The sequence below is a fragment of the Mus caroli genome, chromosome 5, assembly GCF_900094665.2.
Source record: "Mus caroli chromosome 5, CAROLI_EIJ_v1.1, whole genome shotgun sequence".
NCBI lineage: Eukaryota > Metazoa > Chordata > Mammalia > Rodentia > Muridae > Mus > Mus caroli.
In genome coordinates, this window is record NC_034574.1 from 40,087,982 (window position 1) to 40,108,667 (window position 20,686).

A 20,686-nucleotide genomic window follows, 5' to 3' on the forward strand; every position below is an offset into this window, starting at 1 on the left:
CGGGCCAGTGTGTAGATACATGTGCATGAACCCTATGCATGAGGGTTCAGCTGGTAAAATGCACCTGAAACCAAGAGTTTGATCCAGAAGGAGGAAGAAGAAAACCCACTTTTCAAGTTGTCTTCTGGCCTTGATAGAATATAAAATAATTTTTAAGATGTAAAAAATTATTAAACTTTAACTTCTCCCAAACAATCCAGAGATATACATTAGGCTGGTTTTACCTATCTTGTATGTTAATGCCAACATAGCTGTGACCTGAGATCACGGTTTCCAAGTGTCGTTGACTATTGCAAATGCATTTCTAGTACACGTGGAACACTTATGTTGGTACACTTAACACAAGAAGCATTAACAGTCTCACTACACTGCATGAATAGAAAAGAACTCTAGAAAGAATGGGTCATTTTTTACAATCATGGTTTCTATCCTCAGATTGTAGTAATGCTGCACGGTGAACGGTAGGTAGGATTAATTTAACCCTTTAAAGCATGTTTTCAGAATAGAATGTAAAAATAGGATGGTTACTTACATCACTCTCATTAACAAAGTTAAAATAAACCTTTTAACTTCCCCTTTCCCTTGCTGAAAATCTCATGTAATAAAGGGATAAATGAAAAATATAAAACATTACCCAGGGAACTATATTAACAAGTATGATACAAAGAATACTAAAAGACAAAGGAAGTACACATGCTTGTCCTCACAATTAAGAAACACAGCTAACATAAATAGAAAGGATATGTAGATTATCTATCAATTATCAATTACTGGCAAATCTAGACATGTATTTTCACTAAAGGGTGATATAGCAGAACAAACTATGACCTAGTTGTGTAGCTATCATGAGAGCAAACAGGAAAGTCATTTGACTTGAGCCTCACGTTCATAAAGTTTATACATACTCTCACTCACTCACACATATACACACATACACATATAGGAAGGACTGTCCCTATCTAGACTATGCTGATCTATAAATCCTATAATCATCTTGCAACTACAACTTTTTTATAAATGTGTCAAAAGCTTAGTTTGTTATACAAAACATTTAAAATATACAATTGATATTCTTTTACTCTAACAGTAAATTTGCCAAGCCTCTCTTAATCCTTCAGAGCTCTGGTCATTTTCATTTTCTGTGAAGTATCTAGTTCCTCTACTACTAAATTAAGGACATAAACAAGTCTGTTGCAAACATTATAATGTTAGTTGATCCAACAACTCAAGTACAAGATATAAGTACTTCAGAAAAAGAATCAATATTTAGTAAATACAGAACATTGATAATTATCTGACAAAGAATTTCTTTTGAGAATTTATAAACAGTATCTACAAGTCACCAATGATAGTAGGCAACTTAATTAAATATGGCCCAGTAACTCAAGCAGATAAACTTTACAAAGGTAAGTGTACCTGGACAGTGGTGGCACACGCCTTTAATCCCAGCACTTGGGAGGCAGAGGCCAGGTGGATTTCTAAGTTCAAGGCCAGCCTGGTCTACAAAGTGAGTTCCAGGACAACCAGGGCTACACAGAGAAACTCTGTCTTGAAATAAAATAAATATAAAAAATAAAAAAATTAAAAGGTAAGTGTACAAACTTCCTCAGAACGTCAACCCACACCCATTAGAATAGGTGCTATCAGGAGAGCAGCAGTGCCGACGTGGCCGTGAGGAGTAGAAACCCTCATGCTCTGCTCAGGAAACAAAAGCATCAAGTTCTAGAGAATGGTCTGACAGTCGTCAATGCATTTGAAGTATGCAGTGACCCTAGGACCTCACAAGACAATATTTAAGAACTTTACCTAGAGGAATAATATTTGTCCAGAAACATGTCTAAGAATGATCACAGTAGCTTTATTTGTGATATGTCTTGATCTTATATCATCGTAATGATCATTGTAATGATCATAACGATATAGTTTTGATATGTCTTAATAACTCTTTATGTAGGAAGTAGCAAAAAAGAAAAACAGCTTTTATTTTAACTTTGGGTCAGAAGGTATCAGTAGCCCAAGTTACTAGGAACTGAGAAAGAAAAATAACAGATTTACAACAGAAAACAAGTTTACTTTAAATTAACTGCTCTTAAAATTCTTCCTGCAATGAATATCTAGCAACTAACATAGACTTTGGATAAGAGGCTGGTAGCATTTAAGCACAGGTTAAGTGGTGTAGCCACTAAAGGCAGAAAAAGATCTGAAAGCTAGAATCGGCATATCTGCAGGCACAGAGAGGGTACTATAGGGAAAGTAGGAAGATCTAACAGCAAAGGAACAAATGTGATTTGCAAACATTTTCATGCAGGGACTACTTCAGCTCTATGGTGAAGTGTTCTTTCTCAGAACCACATTTTAAAACCCATGGGTAGATATAAGAAACTAACTCTACTGAAATATAGTTTGAAATGAAAAACAACTGAGGTAATTATACAGCATTCTTCTACAATGGATTACAACGTAAGATCTAATAATAATCTAATATCGATCACAAGTTAAAAGTAATGATAATGTGATTTAAAAGACATTGTGTCATAAAAGTATCTATGATATATATATAATTACTAAATAGATATTAAAACTCACAGTTGCTAACTGTCTACATTTAAAGGTGAAAATGTTAAAATTATTATTTTTCTCCCATTCAAATTCATGAGCCAATTAAATTATACCTATGAATTTTGGGGAAATATGTAGATTTCTATGCTATGAAGCCTGGAGCTAGGAAGAAAAATTAAAAGGACATAAAAACTTGACAAAGTACAACAGAAGTCATAAAACAAATGAGTAAAATAATCAATAATCTTACATTTCCAATGTAATTAATGTATATTAATTTCCTCACATGTACAAAGAGATCAAAGAACAGTTTGTTAAAGAAAGGAAGTTAGAAAAGATTCAGAAATTTCTAAGTATTTTCAGAAAAGAAAACAAATCCTTAAAAATCTTTTCAAACCAGGAATCTGATAACTGCAACACAATGATAATTTTCCATATCCTCAGACCCAGGCATTCCACTCCCATCATGCTTCATCCAGTTTGTACTTGCTACACAACAAGCAAATTAATGCATTATATTATCCACGACATGTTCTGAAGAGGCAATATATATAATAAATAGCCTAGGTCTCTTCAGCTAGCCTAACTGCTATTGTAAAGTAAGATATGATGATACTCGACAGGAAATGTGAACTATTCTCTTCATATTGAGGAGTAGCTTGGCAATTTGCTCAAAACTACACTAGCTCAATACTCATTATGTCTACACATATTGTGTAGAGAAAACGTGACTAGAAAGTACTCAAAATGCTGGATTACTTCTAGTGATAGGTTTTCTGTTTTCTGCCCCAATCTCTGACCAACTAATTAGTTGTGTGGATGAGCCCATTTCTTCTCCTACCACAGCCATCTTCAGAAAAGGTTACTTCTGGACGTGCCACAAATGTCAGGGTAATAAGTAATTGGTAAAACTTACCTGCTCTAACAAACAATGGCACTCAACACCTGGGCTACTTGTGGGAAAGACATAAAACCAAGTACAATGCTGTGCTTTAAGAAGAGTGAATGAGGGCCAACAGGGGTTTAACAACGTCTATTCTAAACAAGTTAAGTTTAATGACTACTACAGAAATTAAACATACTGTTCACATACTCCTCACGACAAACAAGCAAACAAGCCAAGAAACCCCATGTGCACTGTTCAAATGCTGCAGCAGCTGAAAGGATACAGTGAGTGAGGCCTAATACTCAACTATATCTGTGCTTGCTTTTGTCTACAGAGCATCTGCCAATAACACCCTTCCAAACACTGCTTCCTGAACTTACGCTCTTCAGTTCTGAATGGTATAAGACCCCAGATAAAGGCAAACAACTACTGACAAGTTTTTTTAAAAAGAGGTACAAGGACATAAAGGTATATATTAACTAAAGCTTGCCTTTTGCTTTTATGAATACGGATACTAAAAATCAAGTATCAAGGCTCTTTTATGATCATAATCTGCTACTTTTTAGTCCTAGCTACTTAAAGGCTAAAGCAGGAGACTAAGCATTTAGAGGCAGTGGCACACATGAAAGACCCTTTTCTTAACTTAAAGGGTGGGAGCGTGTGAACTGGAGGGAGGGGCGGGGAAGGTGAGAGAAAAGCAAAAAACAGAGAGTAAAGAAAATACAGAAAAAGGACACACACAAACACACACACATTAATATTAAAATTAAAAAAGGCTACCCATCTGAGAATGTGGGGAGCATACTAGAAGATCTGGAGGGAGGAAAGGGAAGGAAGCACATTATGTAATTATATTTTAATTCCAAAACCAAGAAAATTTAAAACAAATTTTAAAAATTAAAGAACCCACAGTACATAAAAAAATAATGACCAAGTATTTCTCACTTCCACAGTAACAAATGTTACTGAACAGTGAAGTCACTGAAAGGAATTATTGTAAAAGTACTTAATAGAGGGCTGTGTGGATGGACCTGGTGCGGTTTGTATTTTGATGTTAATTCTGCTTCAAGAGGGGCTGCCCTGGGCGGATTTCTGAGTTCGAGGCCAGCCTGGTCTACAAAGTGAGTGCCAGGACAGCCAGGGCTACACAGAGAAACCCTGTCTCGAAAAACCAAAAAAAAAGAGGGGCTGCCCTGGAGGAGGAGATCACTGTACTCAGGTGATCTCATGTGACCCTTCTTCCCATTGTAACTGGTCAAATAAAGACTAGAGCCTGTGATTGGGCAGTGGAAGGGAAAGGTGGGGCTAGAGGCTTTAGAGAGGGGTTGAGAGGAAGGAAGGAGAAGAGGAGACTGAGGAGACAGAGAAAGATGGAGGAAGAGGAGCAGAACCGAGTGGCCTGGAGAAGCTGCAGGTAGCAAGGGATCTGCTGGCTGGGGAGTAGAGCAGTGCAGCAGGGTATCTGCTCAGTCTAGGCGTGCAGCTTATAAATACTATAACTGAGTTGTGTGTTCTTCCCACAAGCTTATTGGGGTTAGAGATTTACTGCAACAAATGGTTTACAGGTTGGTGGTTCTGAATCTATAAGGAAAGAAGTTAGCAGCTAAAAATGGCACTACACAACACATGCCTTTTCCCACTGGTTACTCATTGAGTTCACCAATTACTGTGCTATGGTAAGCATTTTTCTTTCTTTCATTATGCATTCTTAAAATTGGGGTTTTTCTGTGGAGAGGTACTTTTTCTTCCTCATTTATTTATTCACTTACATGCTATTGGCACACACACACACACACACACAAACCCATGCATCCTCATTTTACTAAGAAGGCTATCAGATAAAAATTCAATAGTTATTATTTTAATTCTGAAATTATTTCAACTCTGCCATCAATAGTCCTTTCTATTTTAATTATTTTTTCTTCATTATTTATTTACTATACACACCCCCTTCCTTCTCTCCTCCCAGTCCAACTTACTTTAATTCTTTTAACTGAGCACTTCTTTAATTATTTGAAACAAAAAACAAGCTCCAAAAGCTAGTTTATCTTGTGTTTTCCTAAGGAAGCAATGAAAACAAGCACTTCTCTACACAGAAGAACTGTCAGTGTATTTCCATGTAAATAGAAGGTCTGTGGGGAGTATCTTACATAACCCCTGAATCCATGTACACACTGTTGTAGGAAGCGTGTGTTATGGGACATATTGGATGCAGTTCTAAGCATGGGTAACTTACTTGTTTCAAAGCTTGGGGTTGAGAAGTCAATAAAGTTCATAGGACACACACACACACACACACACACACACACATATATACTATGACTTCTCAGCATCTTGTGATGACTGTGATGCTAAGGATTTTCAGCACACTTACACTTCGTGATGCAGAGCTTGTGATGGATGCAGGAATATAATTTTCCACACTTTTATGAAACCTAGAGTTGATATAAAACTATTGTTTTACCCTGAAATGATTTGTGGGGTTTCTAAATATAATTAAAGCCAGTAAAGACTCAACTTTTAACAATAGATATTTCTGAAAGATAGAAAAATAATCATATAGGTGTACTGTAATTGTTCATGTGGAAATGAATAATATCAGAAATTGAATGTGAAAATTTCATGTTACAGCACTTGCAACAAAACACTAATTCTATGAAAATTTCACTGACAGAATCTTATTTTTATCCTGGGGCAGAAAACAAATTATGAACTAATGTTATTAACATAAATTAATAATTTTTACAAATTGAAAAAAAGAGCAAAGTACATAATTACCAATCTCAAATAATTCATGTAGACTCAGATTTTTGGTTTTGTCCAATTACTGCTAAACAGCCTGTTTATATTAGACATATCATTAATGTTTTTAAATTAATTTGTTAATATGTGCCTTTTAAAATGAATTGTTTTAAAATATATTTTAATTATAAACTAATATACTTCAGTGTGAGGTTTAATAATCCTCAGAGAGGGTCTTTAAGCAGAGCTTTCTGATTGTTGAGCTGTGCTGCCTAATATGAGCAGTATCCACAGGCAACTGAATAAAAACTCAATTCTTTAATTTTTACCATTTTAAGTGTTGACAAGAAAGTTGGCTCCAGATTATACTGTACTAAACAATATAGACTATTTCAATCATGATAGGAAAATGCTATCTGGCCAGATATTATAAATCTAGTAGGAAGGAGTTGGAGACAGACTGAGCTCAGGATTCTGTCTTACTGGATCACACTGCTGTAGGCACATATTCAGTAGTTGTCCCTCACCTACACCTTTATTGCTGGGCTGACAGTAGAGCCAGGATCTTCCCCATGCCAAGAGTTTTCTATCATTTTGCCCTATCACAGAATTCAACTGATCACCATTAAAACCCTTAAAATAAAAATGTATTTATTGCCAGACCAGATTAGAAGTTTCATGTTAAAATCCACATTACTATTCATTAAAAAAATCATAAAATCATGGACTCATGATGTCTGACTTTGTATGCCTCACTTTCTTGATTTCATTTCTCCCCTCCCACTCCCATGCCCCAGGCAGGCTTTCTCTGTGCGATAAAGCCCTGGCGGTTGGTCCTGCTCACACTCATTTAGACCAGGCTGCCCTTGAACTCAGGGATCTGCCTGCCTCCGCCTCCTGAGTGCTGGGATTAAAGTTGTGCGTCACCATGACTGGCTGTATGCATCATTTTTTAAAAGATCCTCAACAGAATGGAGTGTGTATTATCAGGTTAGCAAAGTACCTATCATTAAGTGGAAAAGATCTGCCATTTCATTTTATGGTGTCATGATTGTGGTGGCCTATAATTTCTTTGGACCATAGCTTATCTCTGTAGAATTTATTTTACTATACAGAACAGCTGCTATGTATTTAAATTTATCTGTACTTGCCAGTTAATACTCAGAGTGAAAACATATGCTACAAGGAAAAAAAGTTAAGTACCTCTTTATTGGGTAAGACAAGGGACACTTCTAACCACTATTTGCAAGTTTAATAATTCAGTATCTAAGTATCAAGACATAATATAAAGCCAGGAATGGCACTTAAATTTGTAAAAACAGCATCTGAAAAGCTAAAGTAGAAGTTCAAGGCCATTGTAGGCCATAAAGTAAATTCCAGGACAGTCTGTGCTATAGTGAGACTCTTATCTCCAACAAAACAAAGAAAGAAATAATACAAGAGTATCCCTAGAAAACAATTTGGCCTTTTTCTCCTTTGTAATTTTCCTATATTTAGTTTTGTCTTAAAATAAGACAAATGTTTATCTGATAGACTAGGCAGATCCAGGACAACTGAACCTTGTTCTTACCATACTGGCAAATAATACAATTAAGCCAGAAGTAAAGCTTACATCTTTAACAATGAAAGACAAGTAAGATCCCTTGGGATAGGATACTACTGATCTGAAAATATTTCCTGGGAGTGACGTGACGTCAGCACAGCAGAGTATTTTATTGGCTTCTTTTTCCTTGAGCTATCAAAAGTTGTGATCTTCTAGTGCTTCAAGTTATTTTACTTACTGAAGAATCATTTCTCCATTAAACTTAATTTGCTTTGTGTTGTCTTAATAAATGTTTTCATAGCAATGAGTCAATATCAGTGTAAAGAATGCTTTCAAAGAAATTTGATGTTCCATCATTATTTGCTCTTTAGTAATTCCACTTGCCAAATGTAAGTAAAAATTTCAGCTCTTTATTAAAATTTGAGCCACCCTGTCATACAAATGTAATTAGATGGTGAAAGCTTTACCTTCATGGCAGTCATCAAAAACTGGACAGAGTCCACAGGATGCCTGGACCAAGCCAGTAGGTAGGAGGGTTGGATTTACTGTCCTATACAGTTTCATGTATCCATCTACCCTGCCAACGGAGCCATACTTCACAGTGATGACAGTGATCTCCAATTTGCCATCATAAATGAGGGTATTTGAGCTGGTCCAATGTCATCCATGGACACTGCTGATGCGCAGTTCACAGATGTACTTCTACACTTCACGTGATGATGAGGCTAAGGAACTGTCTCTTTGTATCACTGGACTGTTTACTTTCTCATTCTGTTTCTCTCTTCATTTGTAGGAATTTGAAATGCTGTTGGTTAAGCAACTCAACAAATTCAGATTCAAAATCGTAGTCCCTGCCCGTCACAGATCAACCAGTCTGGCTGCAAGTTACAGATTATAAAACCTTCCTTTTGAAGGATCCTATAGACTTTATAGCATTGATAAGCTTTCTACTTTCCAAATTCTTGAAAATTGTAGATTTCTGATACAAAGTTACTTTTGTATCAAATCTGTACCCCATATTCCTTTATTCCTTTATTCCCTGCATCCTGCATGACTTTATAGATTAATGTTTTCCTAATGATTGGACACTCATTTTATCAGCATTCTGAGAATCCTTTATTCTATATAAAAGACCTGTATTACTCCTTTAAATATCCAAGTGACCCATGAACAACATTCTCTTGATGGCCACTGACCACCGTTGGGCTTTTCTGTGAGGCATTTGCATAAATCTATAATTCTGTTTTCTATTTCCACTAGATTCATATCTGGCATCTGCATGTTTTCAAGGCTAACCATTTGAGCACTGTACAACTAATTGGTGCACTCTTCCATGGGGTGGAGCACATACTCCAAGCTTTCTTCAAGTAACTGTAGCCCCACGTATGGTTGAGGGCTCATGGGTCTTTATATACCCAGTTTAGCATGTTATTTTGATCATAATTCTACTTTATTAGTCTGATCTAATAGTCCTACATTGCAGTGTTACATGTGATGTTCTAAAGCTTTGTGTCATATTACTGCAAATACCAGAGATGAGAGCATAATGCCCAAACATTGTTGCCCTTTTTTTTTTTTTTTTGGATAGGGTTTCTCTCTGCAGCTTTGGCTGTCCTGGAACTTGCTCTGTAGACTAGGCTGGCCTCAAACTCAGAAAATCACCTCCTTCTGGGATTAAAGGTGCATCACCAACACCTGGTTAGTGTATGCACATTTTTTAAAAAAGACATTATTAAATAAAGTGTTTATTTAAATTATATATAAATTGAATGACTAGAATAGTAGCTCTTTTCATTAGCTGTAGGTTCCATATTCTTAGATTCAAGGTATGGATAAAAAAACTATTCATGAAAAATTATATCAAACATGTACAGATATGTTTCTTGCCATTATTTCTTAAGAACGGTTTAACAACTGTTTATACAGAATTATAATTTCTAAGTTATTCAGAAATGCTTACTGTAGGAAGGAAATACATAGAAAGATATATGTAGATTATGCAAATATTGTACCACCTTATGAGACATGAGCAAGTAGGAAGTTTTTTATCTGCAGGGTCCTACAACAAGTCTCTCATGGATAACAAGAAATAACTTTCTTTTTCTCCTTTTTGCTATTTCTCTAGATATAAAGAAGCATACACATATATAACTTGATGAATGGCTATACTATGCAACATATTAGACAGTACTTATTATACAAAGGACTAAAATAAAATACTAAAATATTCTCAGTCCCTAAAGTTCAAAATTTATGAAGATTAATATTCTCAGTTGGTAGATTATTTTGGAGAGGAAAATTATTCTTAAAAATTTCTTAAATATCCTATAAGTATTGTTACATTATTTAAATTCTACAACTTAAAATTATTGTATATTATGAAACACATTTTCAAATGGTGATGATTATACTCTATTTACAGAAATCACTACAGCTTATGTGGAATGCAGAACCTAAAACTAATAAAAGATCAGTTAAATTATTTATCACCCATTCGTGGTCCCTACCAAGTGGATTATAGCTGTGTAGAAGAGTGAATCAATTCCTACATGATACAGGTTTTAATTAGTTATCATGCCTTCCTCATTCAGAAAGGTACATATACTTCATTCTCCATTTTATATAGTATAACCGTTTAGGAAATCTAGCAAGTTTAATATTTGTGTGGAAATAATATAAGAACAGGCTTAAGCCTCTGAGAAATAATATAAGAACAGGCTTAAGCCTCTGAGAAAACAGAATGTTTCTTCCTTCAAAGAGGATTTTAAATGTATCAGAAAAGAGAATTGTGGAATGGCATGTATGTAACAGGATTCAGTTGCCTTTAATTATAGTACTAAACAGTAAAACACAGGACAAGATTTTAGGTCAACACTTTAGGGTTAAAGCAGTCTAAGGTGGTGTCCTCGGCTTGGGCCCCATCACAGCAGGGGATGGAGCTTATAATACAGTGCTTACCTCATATGCTCAAGGACCTTGTTTAGTCCCCATCACAGTACAAAAATAAAGTCTAAAAACAGGAGAAGCAAAGAAAAGGGTATAGTGGGCATCTTAGAGTTAGTGTTTAAGGTTACTTTTGTATTGTATAATGTCCAAAGTCTCTTATTTTTATCTCCCTATCTTACTTTTCATCAGGGATTCTAAGTGGACCTATAAACACACACACACACACACACACACACACACACACACACACACACACACACTTTATTTGACAATTATAAAAGTGTGGCTATAGATATGGCGAAAATAAGGTGAAAAATATTTTCATGAACATAACTGAATGTGAACAGTAGTATGTGGGCTGCTTTATTGCAGTAGTTTCTTGAAAGTAAAAGTGCAACCCATATAAAGGAAATTTAAAATATGACACAATGATACCATAAATAAATAAACACCATGGAAAAGAAATTTTATGGCCTAAATGAGTCATGTCAATTTATAGTAACATAAAGATGCTTAAATTAAAATAAAAGCAATATAAGCACATAAATAACTAAATTCCTAAGAAATAGTATGTCCTGTATAAGTCATAACCTATCTTTTGTGAACCCAAAGACATGGAAAGATTGACAGGTAAAATGTGGCTATTATTAAGTTTAAGGGGAATGTGTTGATTAGTAGAGCTTTCAACCAACCAATCAAATCCATCATTCATTTTTTTCTTGAGGGACCATATGCCATACCTGATTAATAGTTAAGTGGTTCTAGGGATGTATGGAATAAAAAGTAAAATAGGAAAAACAGTTTGATAAGAGATATTTTCATTTTATTATACATTTACCAATATGATTAAGCTAATATGTACATATTTTGTCTAATTTAGGCAAGCTTAATACTTTAGGTGATCAGAGAATGTGAACCTAAAATCTAAAATATAATTTAGTTTATATGATAACATTTGACAAGGCCATCTGTAAGTATAGGATTGTCTTTATGTACATAAAAAAACCTGAATACATGCATATATGTGTATATGCATATATACACATAATTTTAAAATATAGTCTAAAAAATAAAAAAGTAAAAAAAAAAAAGAAATACAAAACAAACAATCTGACTAAGGGTTAGGGATATAGCTCATTCGTAGACTACCTGTCTAGCATAGGTAGGGACTTGGGCTTGTATCCTAGCACTACAAAGACAAACCATAATGAAACCATGGGTCAATATTCATACTACATAATATAGGTACTAAAAAATTTACTTCTTTAAATAAAACAAATGAAGCAGCAATACCACTAAATACCTAGAGAAACTTAGATAACTGAACATATTTATTTTATTAATAACTCATTCATGCAAGAAATATTTTCTCAGAAGAGGCTTTAATTACGGAGGAGGGAGAAAGACTTAATACAGAAGAAGGAGGGGGAGGTAAAATGACAATAAATGTATCAGAAAAAAAATCACAAGGCTGCATAGATATGTAAGTTTATACATGATCCTTGTGTCTGTGTATACATATAGATATACATACACAGTTTAAATGAACTTTTCATCTGGATCGATAGTGCTCTCCATAAGTCACAGACTTACAGAACCTCTAACACCAGACCTGAGAAGCCCCCTTTGGGTTGTTGATCAGGGCTATCTAAGAGAATCCCAAAACATAGGCTATTGCTGTTGTCCATGGTCGCCTCCAAAAGGTTCAAGTACATTCCAATTGCTGAGAATACCATGTACTTTGGACACAAGACCCAGAGGATTTGAACTGGTTCTAACATGAAGCCTCCTGCCTGAGGACTAGCACTGATGGTACCAGAATTAAGGGTGCCAGTCTTTGTTACTTTGCCTGGCTGCTATGTTAGGAGCTGTGCCTCATTTTCCTATGCAGAACCCTGAAAGATCAAGTTGCCTTCTCTACCATGAAAGACTAAAATCTTCTGAAACAGTGAATCAAATAAGCCTGCCCTCTCAAGTAGTTCTGTTACTGAAATGAGAAAAGTAACTAACACAGGCATAAAAGGCTTTAATGTTCAATCTTATTTGATGACATAATTAATCCAAATATTAATAGTTTATATTTATCATTAACATAACCCTGAAAATCCTAAGTTAGAAATACAATAAATAAGTTCAAATAGAATATTAAAGTCTTACTTTACATTTTAATAAGATGATCAATATCAACCTGTTGCACACAGGAAGTGGCAAAGTAACAATACTACCACTGTCAATATCCAAAATATTTAAAAATGATCAAATTAAGGAAAATTTCAGAAAACAAAAGCTTCATCAACATCTTAGTTGATACTCTAAAGACACATGTATTTCCTGTCTTTAAAAACACATTTATTGTCTATTATCTCAAAGTCAAGTTAATTATGTTTTTTCAAAAGCAACAAACTAATTAGCTAACAGAGTTAATACTATTAAAAAGTATTATTTCCTGTCCTCATTTTGGTTAAACCATACTGGGAATTTCTAAAATGGTCCTATTGAAGGAAAATAATAAAACAGCAATAACAAAACTAAATCCTAGGTAAATTCAGAAAAAGGTGATGTATTACACAAAGAAAGGCATTACCAAAGATAAGACCTGATAGAAGGCAAAAGTGCTATACTAATAAGACTCTTTTATTTAAAATCTCCACAATTTTCAAAAGATCTTGAAGAAAACTAAGAAATTCCCAAACTGAGAGGTCACTAATATCCAACAACACTCACCCAACTATTGGTAGGAGACCTCTTGGAGACCCAGATGCTTGAATCAGCTGAAACAGTACCAAGTTTTTTACTGAGTACTCTTTAAAAATGCAATAGAGAATAGGCTAACTCCATATTATAAAAAAACCTGAATGTTATTCATATTGTCAATTTTACATACTATCAGTATAAATGTCCCAAAGGAAGAATAAGGAATAGTGAATTCCAAAGTAAACAAAATTATGCTGCATGTGTGTTAATTTTAATTCTTAGTGATACAGGTCTAACATTTAAGTATTGTAAACACACCAGCAGAATAACTTTTCTAAATTATTATGTTATAAATCTTAAAAGAAAATAAGATATTGTAACATTAGCTTCCTAAAAACTGTGAAGAAATATACTTTTAAAAGATAATACAAATTCTCCAACACCATTTCAGTAACACACAGGGAAAGGCTTTTATTTTATTTTTACTCAAATTTTTAAAAAAAAAATGTAGTTCTTTAAATTATACTAGTGATTTTTGTAATAAGGATTCTCATAATTGAACACAAAACTTCAAAAATTAATAACCAAATGAAAGAATCAAAAGTGAATAGTAGGCTGGTGAGATGGCTCAGTGGGTAAGAGCACCCGACTGCTCTTCCGAAGGTCCAGAGTTCAAATCCCAGCAACCACATGGTGGCTCACAACCACCCGAAATGAGATCTGCCCTCTTCTGGTGTGTCTGAAGACAGCTACAGTGTACTTACAAATAATAAATAAATAAATAAATTAAAAAAAAAAACAAAAACAAAAAAAAAAACCAAAAAAAAAAAAAAAAAAAAAAAAAAAAAAAAAAAAACAAAAACAAAAAAAAAAAAAAAAAAAAAAAAAAACAAGAAAAGTGAATAGTACTTTTAATATTACTGTTTAATATTGTTAAAATATGAAGTTATCAATTTAGCAGAAAATATATGCTAGAACCTAATTTTAAAGAGCAGTGGAATAGAATTAATATAAGCTATGAAAAATACAGAAGTGCTTTCTCGGTCTCTACAAGTTGAAGATAAAGAAGGTAAGCACATTCCACCCAAACCCATATGTTCCTTCCTCCAACTATCCATACGGGGATTATGGACTGACAACCTACAACCATGGGAACGGTTAGGTACAAAAGCTGGACGACTATAATCTTCCCAAGCAGTTTAAATATAAAAACTACTTTTCCTTATAGATATGTAACAAGTAGAGGAATAAGTGAAACAAGACCCATTTGGTTGAAAGACGCCAGAGAGAGAGACAAATACAGAACAGACTTTTTAATGTCAAGCACGCATACTCAAGCTGACAAATACTTAAGTGGTACACCAGCTGGGAAATGATGTAAGAGATACAGTACTAGGGATAGGCCTGCAATATAACCTATCTATACCTTCTTCATCATCCAGCACTTTTTAAAGACTTGAGAATAACAAGAAAATAATGAAAGTGGGAAGCACAAAAAATATTTTGAGAGGTGCCCATGAAGAAGTTGAGAACAGGAGGCGGATAACAAATGGCTAGCACTAGAGAGCTGACAATCTTATTGGCTCTAGTAAGACAAAGAAGGAAGTAGTTAACAATAAAGTAGGGACTGTATATGAAAAAAACCTAAATATTGCAAACTTTAAATGACAAAGCATGCCAGTATTACCTTTCTTTCGAAAGAGTGCATTTAGGTAACTTTCTGCTTGGCATTCAATCTTATCAGTGTGGGACTGGCCCTGAGATGATAGCTCCTCTGTTGGCGTTGACTGTGAAGAATCAAGAGATGGTATACAATCCTAAAATTATAAGAAAGTAACATACCTCATTACTTTTGATTTAAACCTGAGATCCAATTAATATATAAAAATTGTTTTAATGTTCATGTGCTCTGCCTTCCATAAAATACCAAATTATATCAAAAGAATATAAAATCTGTGATAGAATTCAGGAGAAAATGTATTTCTAATAGAGGAACAAAATAACCTTATTCCTTACCAAAATTGTGATAAAATATGTGTATGTGTGTGGGGGGGAGGGGAAAAGTTTACTTTATGCATGCAGTGAAGTCTAGCAAAGCAGAGGCACTTAAATGATTTCCAAATTCTCCTCAGCTCTGCTCATCATAACAGAGAAGGATTCAGGATTTCTTACCAACAAGAAGTGCTGGTTACACACATCTATGTCCTTTAAGACAGTAGGCACGTATTTTATCATTAACACAGGAAATATTTCTCATAGCCAAAGACTTTAAAAGTAGTAAAACAGTTATAAACATATAGATAGTAGCGTATGATCCCCTTACTACCAACTGCTAAAAAACAAGATTGCAGTGTTCTTATATAAGCTATGTCTCCAAGCTCACCCTTGGATACCTAAATACCAACCTGACCTCATGAATCAGAAAGTAGTAAAAAATAAATATGGAAGAAAACCAAACCAAACCAAAAGCAAGCAAGCAAACAAACAAACAAAAAGGGAAGATAGAAAAGAAGAAAAAGAAAAAAATGAGGTGTTTTTTTTTTTGAAAAAAACTAAACTAAATGTTGGACATAATCTTTTCATTCAACAAAAATGAAGTATTTAAAGTTTCACTGAGTCACAAATTATCAGAACAACTTAAAAAAAAAAAAGAACTGTGTTACAATTGTGTGATTATTTTAAAAATAACTTCATGGCACTAAAACTTACACTGACTGCTTCTCTCTGTAGGTTACAAAATGAACATTTTTCATCCATAGACCAGTCAGTCAGCTCTTCTGGTTCACAGTCTTTAAAAGAAGGAAAATATTCATTAAATATACTAACTTTATTTAAACCAGCAAAATCACCATCTTCCACAGCAATGGAAAAGGAAAAAATGAAAAAACAAAAATAAAACCTAACTACTAACAATAATGAAAGTCTGCATTTCAAATTAATCTCTTGATATCTAAAAAAATAAAACAGTATAGGCCATACGGAGACAAAATACTAAGAATAATAAGCTGGTTATAGATTAATAATTTTCTAACAATATAATTTTAAGTATCATCTATTCACATTAAAGATTTAATGATTACTATTTATTCATTTCCTTTTTATTTTCATTATGACAGTGAGACCAAAGGGGTAGATATAACAAAAGAAAGGAATAAATTTTGTACAATATCAAAGAAAACATATAGAGAAACAGAAGAAAGCACCAAAGGTGTTGAGAATACCCAAACTTGGGAAAATAGAATTATATCTACAAAAACAAGGAACAATCCAATTAGATCAAAAATAAGGTCAGACTTTTTCCTTTCCAAAAGCTTGGTTACAAAAGAAAAAGATGGAGTAAACAAATAAGTAATGTCATCCAATACAAATCATGTACAGACTAGTGCTGCTCTCAGAGAAATTCCTGTTTAGTGTTTACAGTTAACACAGAGACTCAAAATTGGGCAAAAGTGTTGAGAACAAACTACTGTTGAATGCTCAGCCCTATGGGACATCTCTATCACATTCTACACTCTGAGACTCAGGAAGCATCTTGGAAAAAGAAACAGAATTTAAGAGCTGGGGCATGGAGAGAAGTTGTCTTCTGGACCTGATAGAGCTACCGGGGCTATGAACTCAGAGGCAGTGGTTACCTGCGAAGACAGGACTTTTCCACATCCCACCATAAATGCAGAGGGGGCTCATTAGGCCCCCTTCTTCCATGAAGAGTTAAAGGCACTTAGTGGCTAGTGGCTGAGAGGAAGTCCTATCCACAATAATGTAGTCACTGGTTACATTACCTTTGCTCCAATAAATAACTCAATCTCATAAAAGCATCTCTAATTAAATGCAGAGGGGCACAAAGAAAGAAAAAAAAAACTTAGAAAAAGACTTGGGCAGACTTGGGAGGGGGAGTAAGTGAGGATAATATAGACAAGAGTAATATAATCAAAGCACATTATATGCATCTATGATATATGACCTATGGGACAAGTTTAAATAAATGGGCTTCTTTTTTTTAATGCTATTCTTTACAATCCAACAGTTCTAACATATTGAAAAAATTTCTGGAACATAAAAACACTTATCTGCTAAGGACATGTTAAGAAGGTATGGTGACACTGTCATTCTACTCACTTTTAGTAGATGGAGTGACTTTTAGAATCATTGATAACAACAGAACGCTTTTCCAATTTTTTCCCCTAAATAAACCTGCACGCAGAACTTTACATGGGAAGCTTTTACTCTCTGAGACAGCTATACAGTGGCTAATTGGAAAGCCATCTTTTTTTTTTTAATTATATATTTTCTTCATTTACATTTCAAATGCTATCCTGAAGGTCCTCTATACCCTCCCCCAGCCTTGCTCCCCTACCCACCCACTCCCACTTCTTGGCCCTGGCATTCCCCTGTACTGGGGCATAAAAAGTTTGCAAGACCAAGGGGCCTCTCTTCCCAGTGATGGCCGACTAGGCCATCTTCTGCTACATATGCAGCTAGAGTCATGAGCTCCGGGGGGTACTGGCTAGTTCATATTGTTGTTCCACATATAGGGTTGCAGACCCCTTCAGATCAGTGTGCTACAGAAATTCTTTTAAAAGCTCAATAAAGCTGAAGATGCATCTCTTCTAAGTTACACAGAAAATAAAGTGTACTGTTCCTGGTATGATAATCAACAATTATACTGGCTAGGGTCACTCTTATGGCTCTCTTCTACATTAATCCCAACCTCGAGTGAAAGATCATAGAAATGTGTAGAGAGAACTTTCCAGTATCACAATAGTATTAGTACTTACATGTATTTGCAAAGAGCAGTAAATGGGAACATAAGACATAATAGTTGTAAGGGGTACAGAGAGGGATGTTTCAGTAATTAAGAAAACTGGCTGTGCTACCAGAGGACCTACCTGCTCAGTACCCAATACCCACATGGTGGCTCACAACTATCTATGGCTCCAGTTTCAGGGGAGTCTGATGCGTTCTTCTGGATTTCTGTGTACATGGTGCAGACATGAATGCAGGCAAAACACATATAGGAGGCTTTTAGGCATTAAAAAATTTTTAAAAATTTAAAAATATATGAATTCAATGAGTTTTAATTTCAATTTACAACTATCAGTTGTAAAATAAAAACCAAAGTTCAAAAAGATTAAAATAGTGTACCTTTATTGAAATAGGTATGATAGCATACACTTATAATCCTAGTACTCAGGAGGCTGAGGCAGGCTGACAGAAGTTCAAGGCTGGCTTACTTCACATAGTAAATTCTAGGCTTAGCCAGGGTTACAGTAAGGGTTACACCAAAATTACCAAAAAATTAAATATGCTTACAAATAAAAGGCAATAAAAATTGATTGTAAAAGCTGATATAGGTGCAGGGACATTCTACATACTAGCTGTGGCCAAGCAAGTATGATTTTTCAGGCTTCAGTCTCTTCTTGGGAACTTGAAGAGAGTAATACTTGCATGTTAAAGCTTTAAGATAAGTTAATATAAAAACATGTATGTAATTTTAAAAAACACAACTTTCATTTACTTTGAATACTTTATTCTTTTTAGTATAGTTTATTCACAGAATATAAATTTATAGTTCCCAAAGACAAATTTCAGTGAAAGATAAAAACATAGATTTTATTTTGTGTTGCTCATTGAACAATGGGTTTAAGTTTACTGACTTCCGAGAAACACACTGAACGATGACAATGCAGCTACAAAATAACACTAGGTCTACAGCTTTAGCTCAGTGGATGGGTCTGAATCCTGTAAACACACACACACACACACACAATCACACACATGTACAAGCTAACACAGGTCCATGCATGTGTACAAATACACAAGCACAAACAGTTTTATATGCTTATACCAATTTGTGCTATGAGACATTTTAGTAACTACACAAAAAGAGACTCCCTGCCTTCCTGCTGTGTTTGCTTTAATTCCTTCTGCCTGCCCCCNCCTTTTTTTTTTTTTTTGTTCTGTTTTTGTGTTTATTTTGTTTTTCTGAGAAAGACTGTGAAGTTCAGGGGGAATCTGGGAGAAGTTGGAAGAGGGGAAAGAATATGGCCACAATATATTATATAAAAAAAATTGAAGAAAGAACTAAAGTACAAAGAGAAAAAAATTTCATCTACAAACTGCACTATTAAAAGATAATGATTGCAACATTTGCTATATATCCTCCCAGTTTGTAGTACAGGCCTTTCTAAAAATTAAAATCAGCTGGTACTTTGAAAAGATAATACAATCCATAAATCTCTAGCTAGGCTAATTAGGAAAAAAAAGAGGGAAAAGGCTCTGGGGACCTTGGGAATGTCTGCCGACTCTACTCCCAAGGTGACCCGGTGCTGGGGCCGACTGGAAGGGATGTGTGACCCTGGATGGAGAGCCTAATATGGGGAAGGAATCCCCCACAATATCAGAGAAGTCCTTATAAGGAGGCTCGTGCAGCACTTCAAAGAGGCCTGAAGAGGAGTGCCTGAGCATCTGAGGGAGACATCTTGGCTCCTGGACTCCACCGAGACTACTCTACACAGGTGAGAGTGTGAACTACAGAAGCTAACAGCTTTTGGGACAGGCGGGAGCCACAGAGCTTCTGAGGCAGCCCCCTTCTAAGGCTCCAGACATCCGGGCACCTTCCCTGCCAGAGGATAGGTGTCCACCCAGCCCGGGAGGGCTTTGCCTGAGATTCTGAGAAAGACATCTTGGCTCACGGACTCCACTGAGACTAGTCTGCACAGGTGAGACTGTAGACTACTGAAGCTAACAGCTTCTGGGACAGGTCCTGATTCAGGCCTTCATCTTCTGCCAGGAGGCAAGTATGAACGCCAGGTATCTGTGCACCTTCCCTGAAAGAGGAGAGCTTGCCTGCAGAGAGTGCTCTGACCACTGAAACTCAGGAGGGAGCTAGTCTCCCAGGTCTGCTGGTAGAGAATAAAGGAATCATGAGAGGTACAAACTCTAACCAAAGACAACTTTAACTCCAGAGTTTACCAGATGGCAAAAGGCAGACATAAGAATCTTACTAACAGAAACCAAGACCACTCGCCATCATCAGAACCGAGCACTCCCACCTCAGTCAGTCCAGGGCACCCCAACACACCGAAAAACCTAGACCCGGATTTAAAGGAATATCTCATGATGGTGGTAGAAGACATCAAGAAGGTCTTTAATAACTCACTTAAAGAAATACAAGAGAACACTGCTAAAGAGTTGCAAGTCCTTATAGAAAAACAGGAAAACACATCCAAACAGGTGATAAAAACGAACAAAACCATACTAGACCTAAAAAGGGAAGTAGACACAATAAAGAAAACCCACAGTGAGGCAATGCTGGA

At 35.3% G+C, this 20,686-nt stretch overlaps 1 protein-coding gene and 1 pseudogene across 13 annotated transcripts in view; both read right to left on the reverse strand.

The window, feature by feature from the left end:
• Positions 1–20,686, reverse strand: part of Lcorl (ligand dependent nuclear receptor corepressor like) — a 138,363-nt gene that overhangs the window by 59,114 nt on the left and 58,563 nt on the right. For 11 of the 13 annotated variants that reach the window (XM_029478137.1, XM_021161885.2, XM_029478132.1 and 8 more), the window contains exons 3-4: positions 16,080–16,159; positions 15,058–15,187 (exon numbers count right to left, since the gene is read on the reverse strand). In XM_029478137.1, the coding sequence (XP_029333997.1) occupies positions 15,058–15,187; positions 16,080–16,127 (178 nt within the window). In that variant the 5' untranslated portion in view covers positions 16,128–16,159. Of the gene's footprint in view, positions 1–12,106; positions 13,448–15,057; positions 15,188–16,079; positions 16,160–18,256; positions 18,342–20,686 lie in introns of those variants that run through there. The other 2 variants (XM_029478136.1, XM_029478139.1) reach the window with 2 other exon arrangements.
• Positions 6,376–9,317, reverse strand: LOC115031142 (annotated as a pseudogene).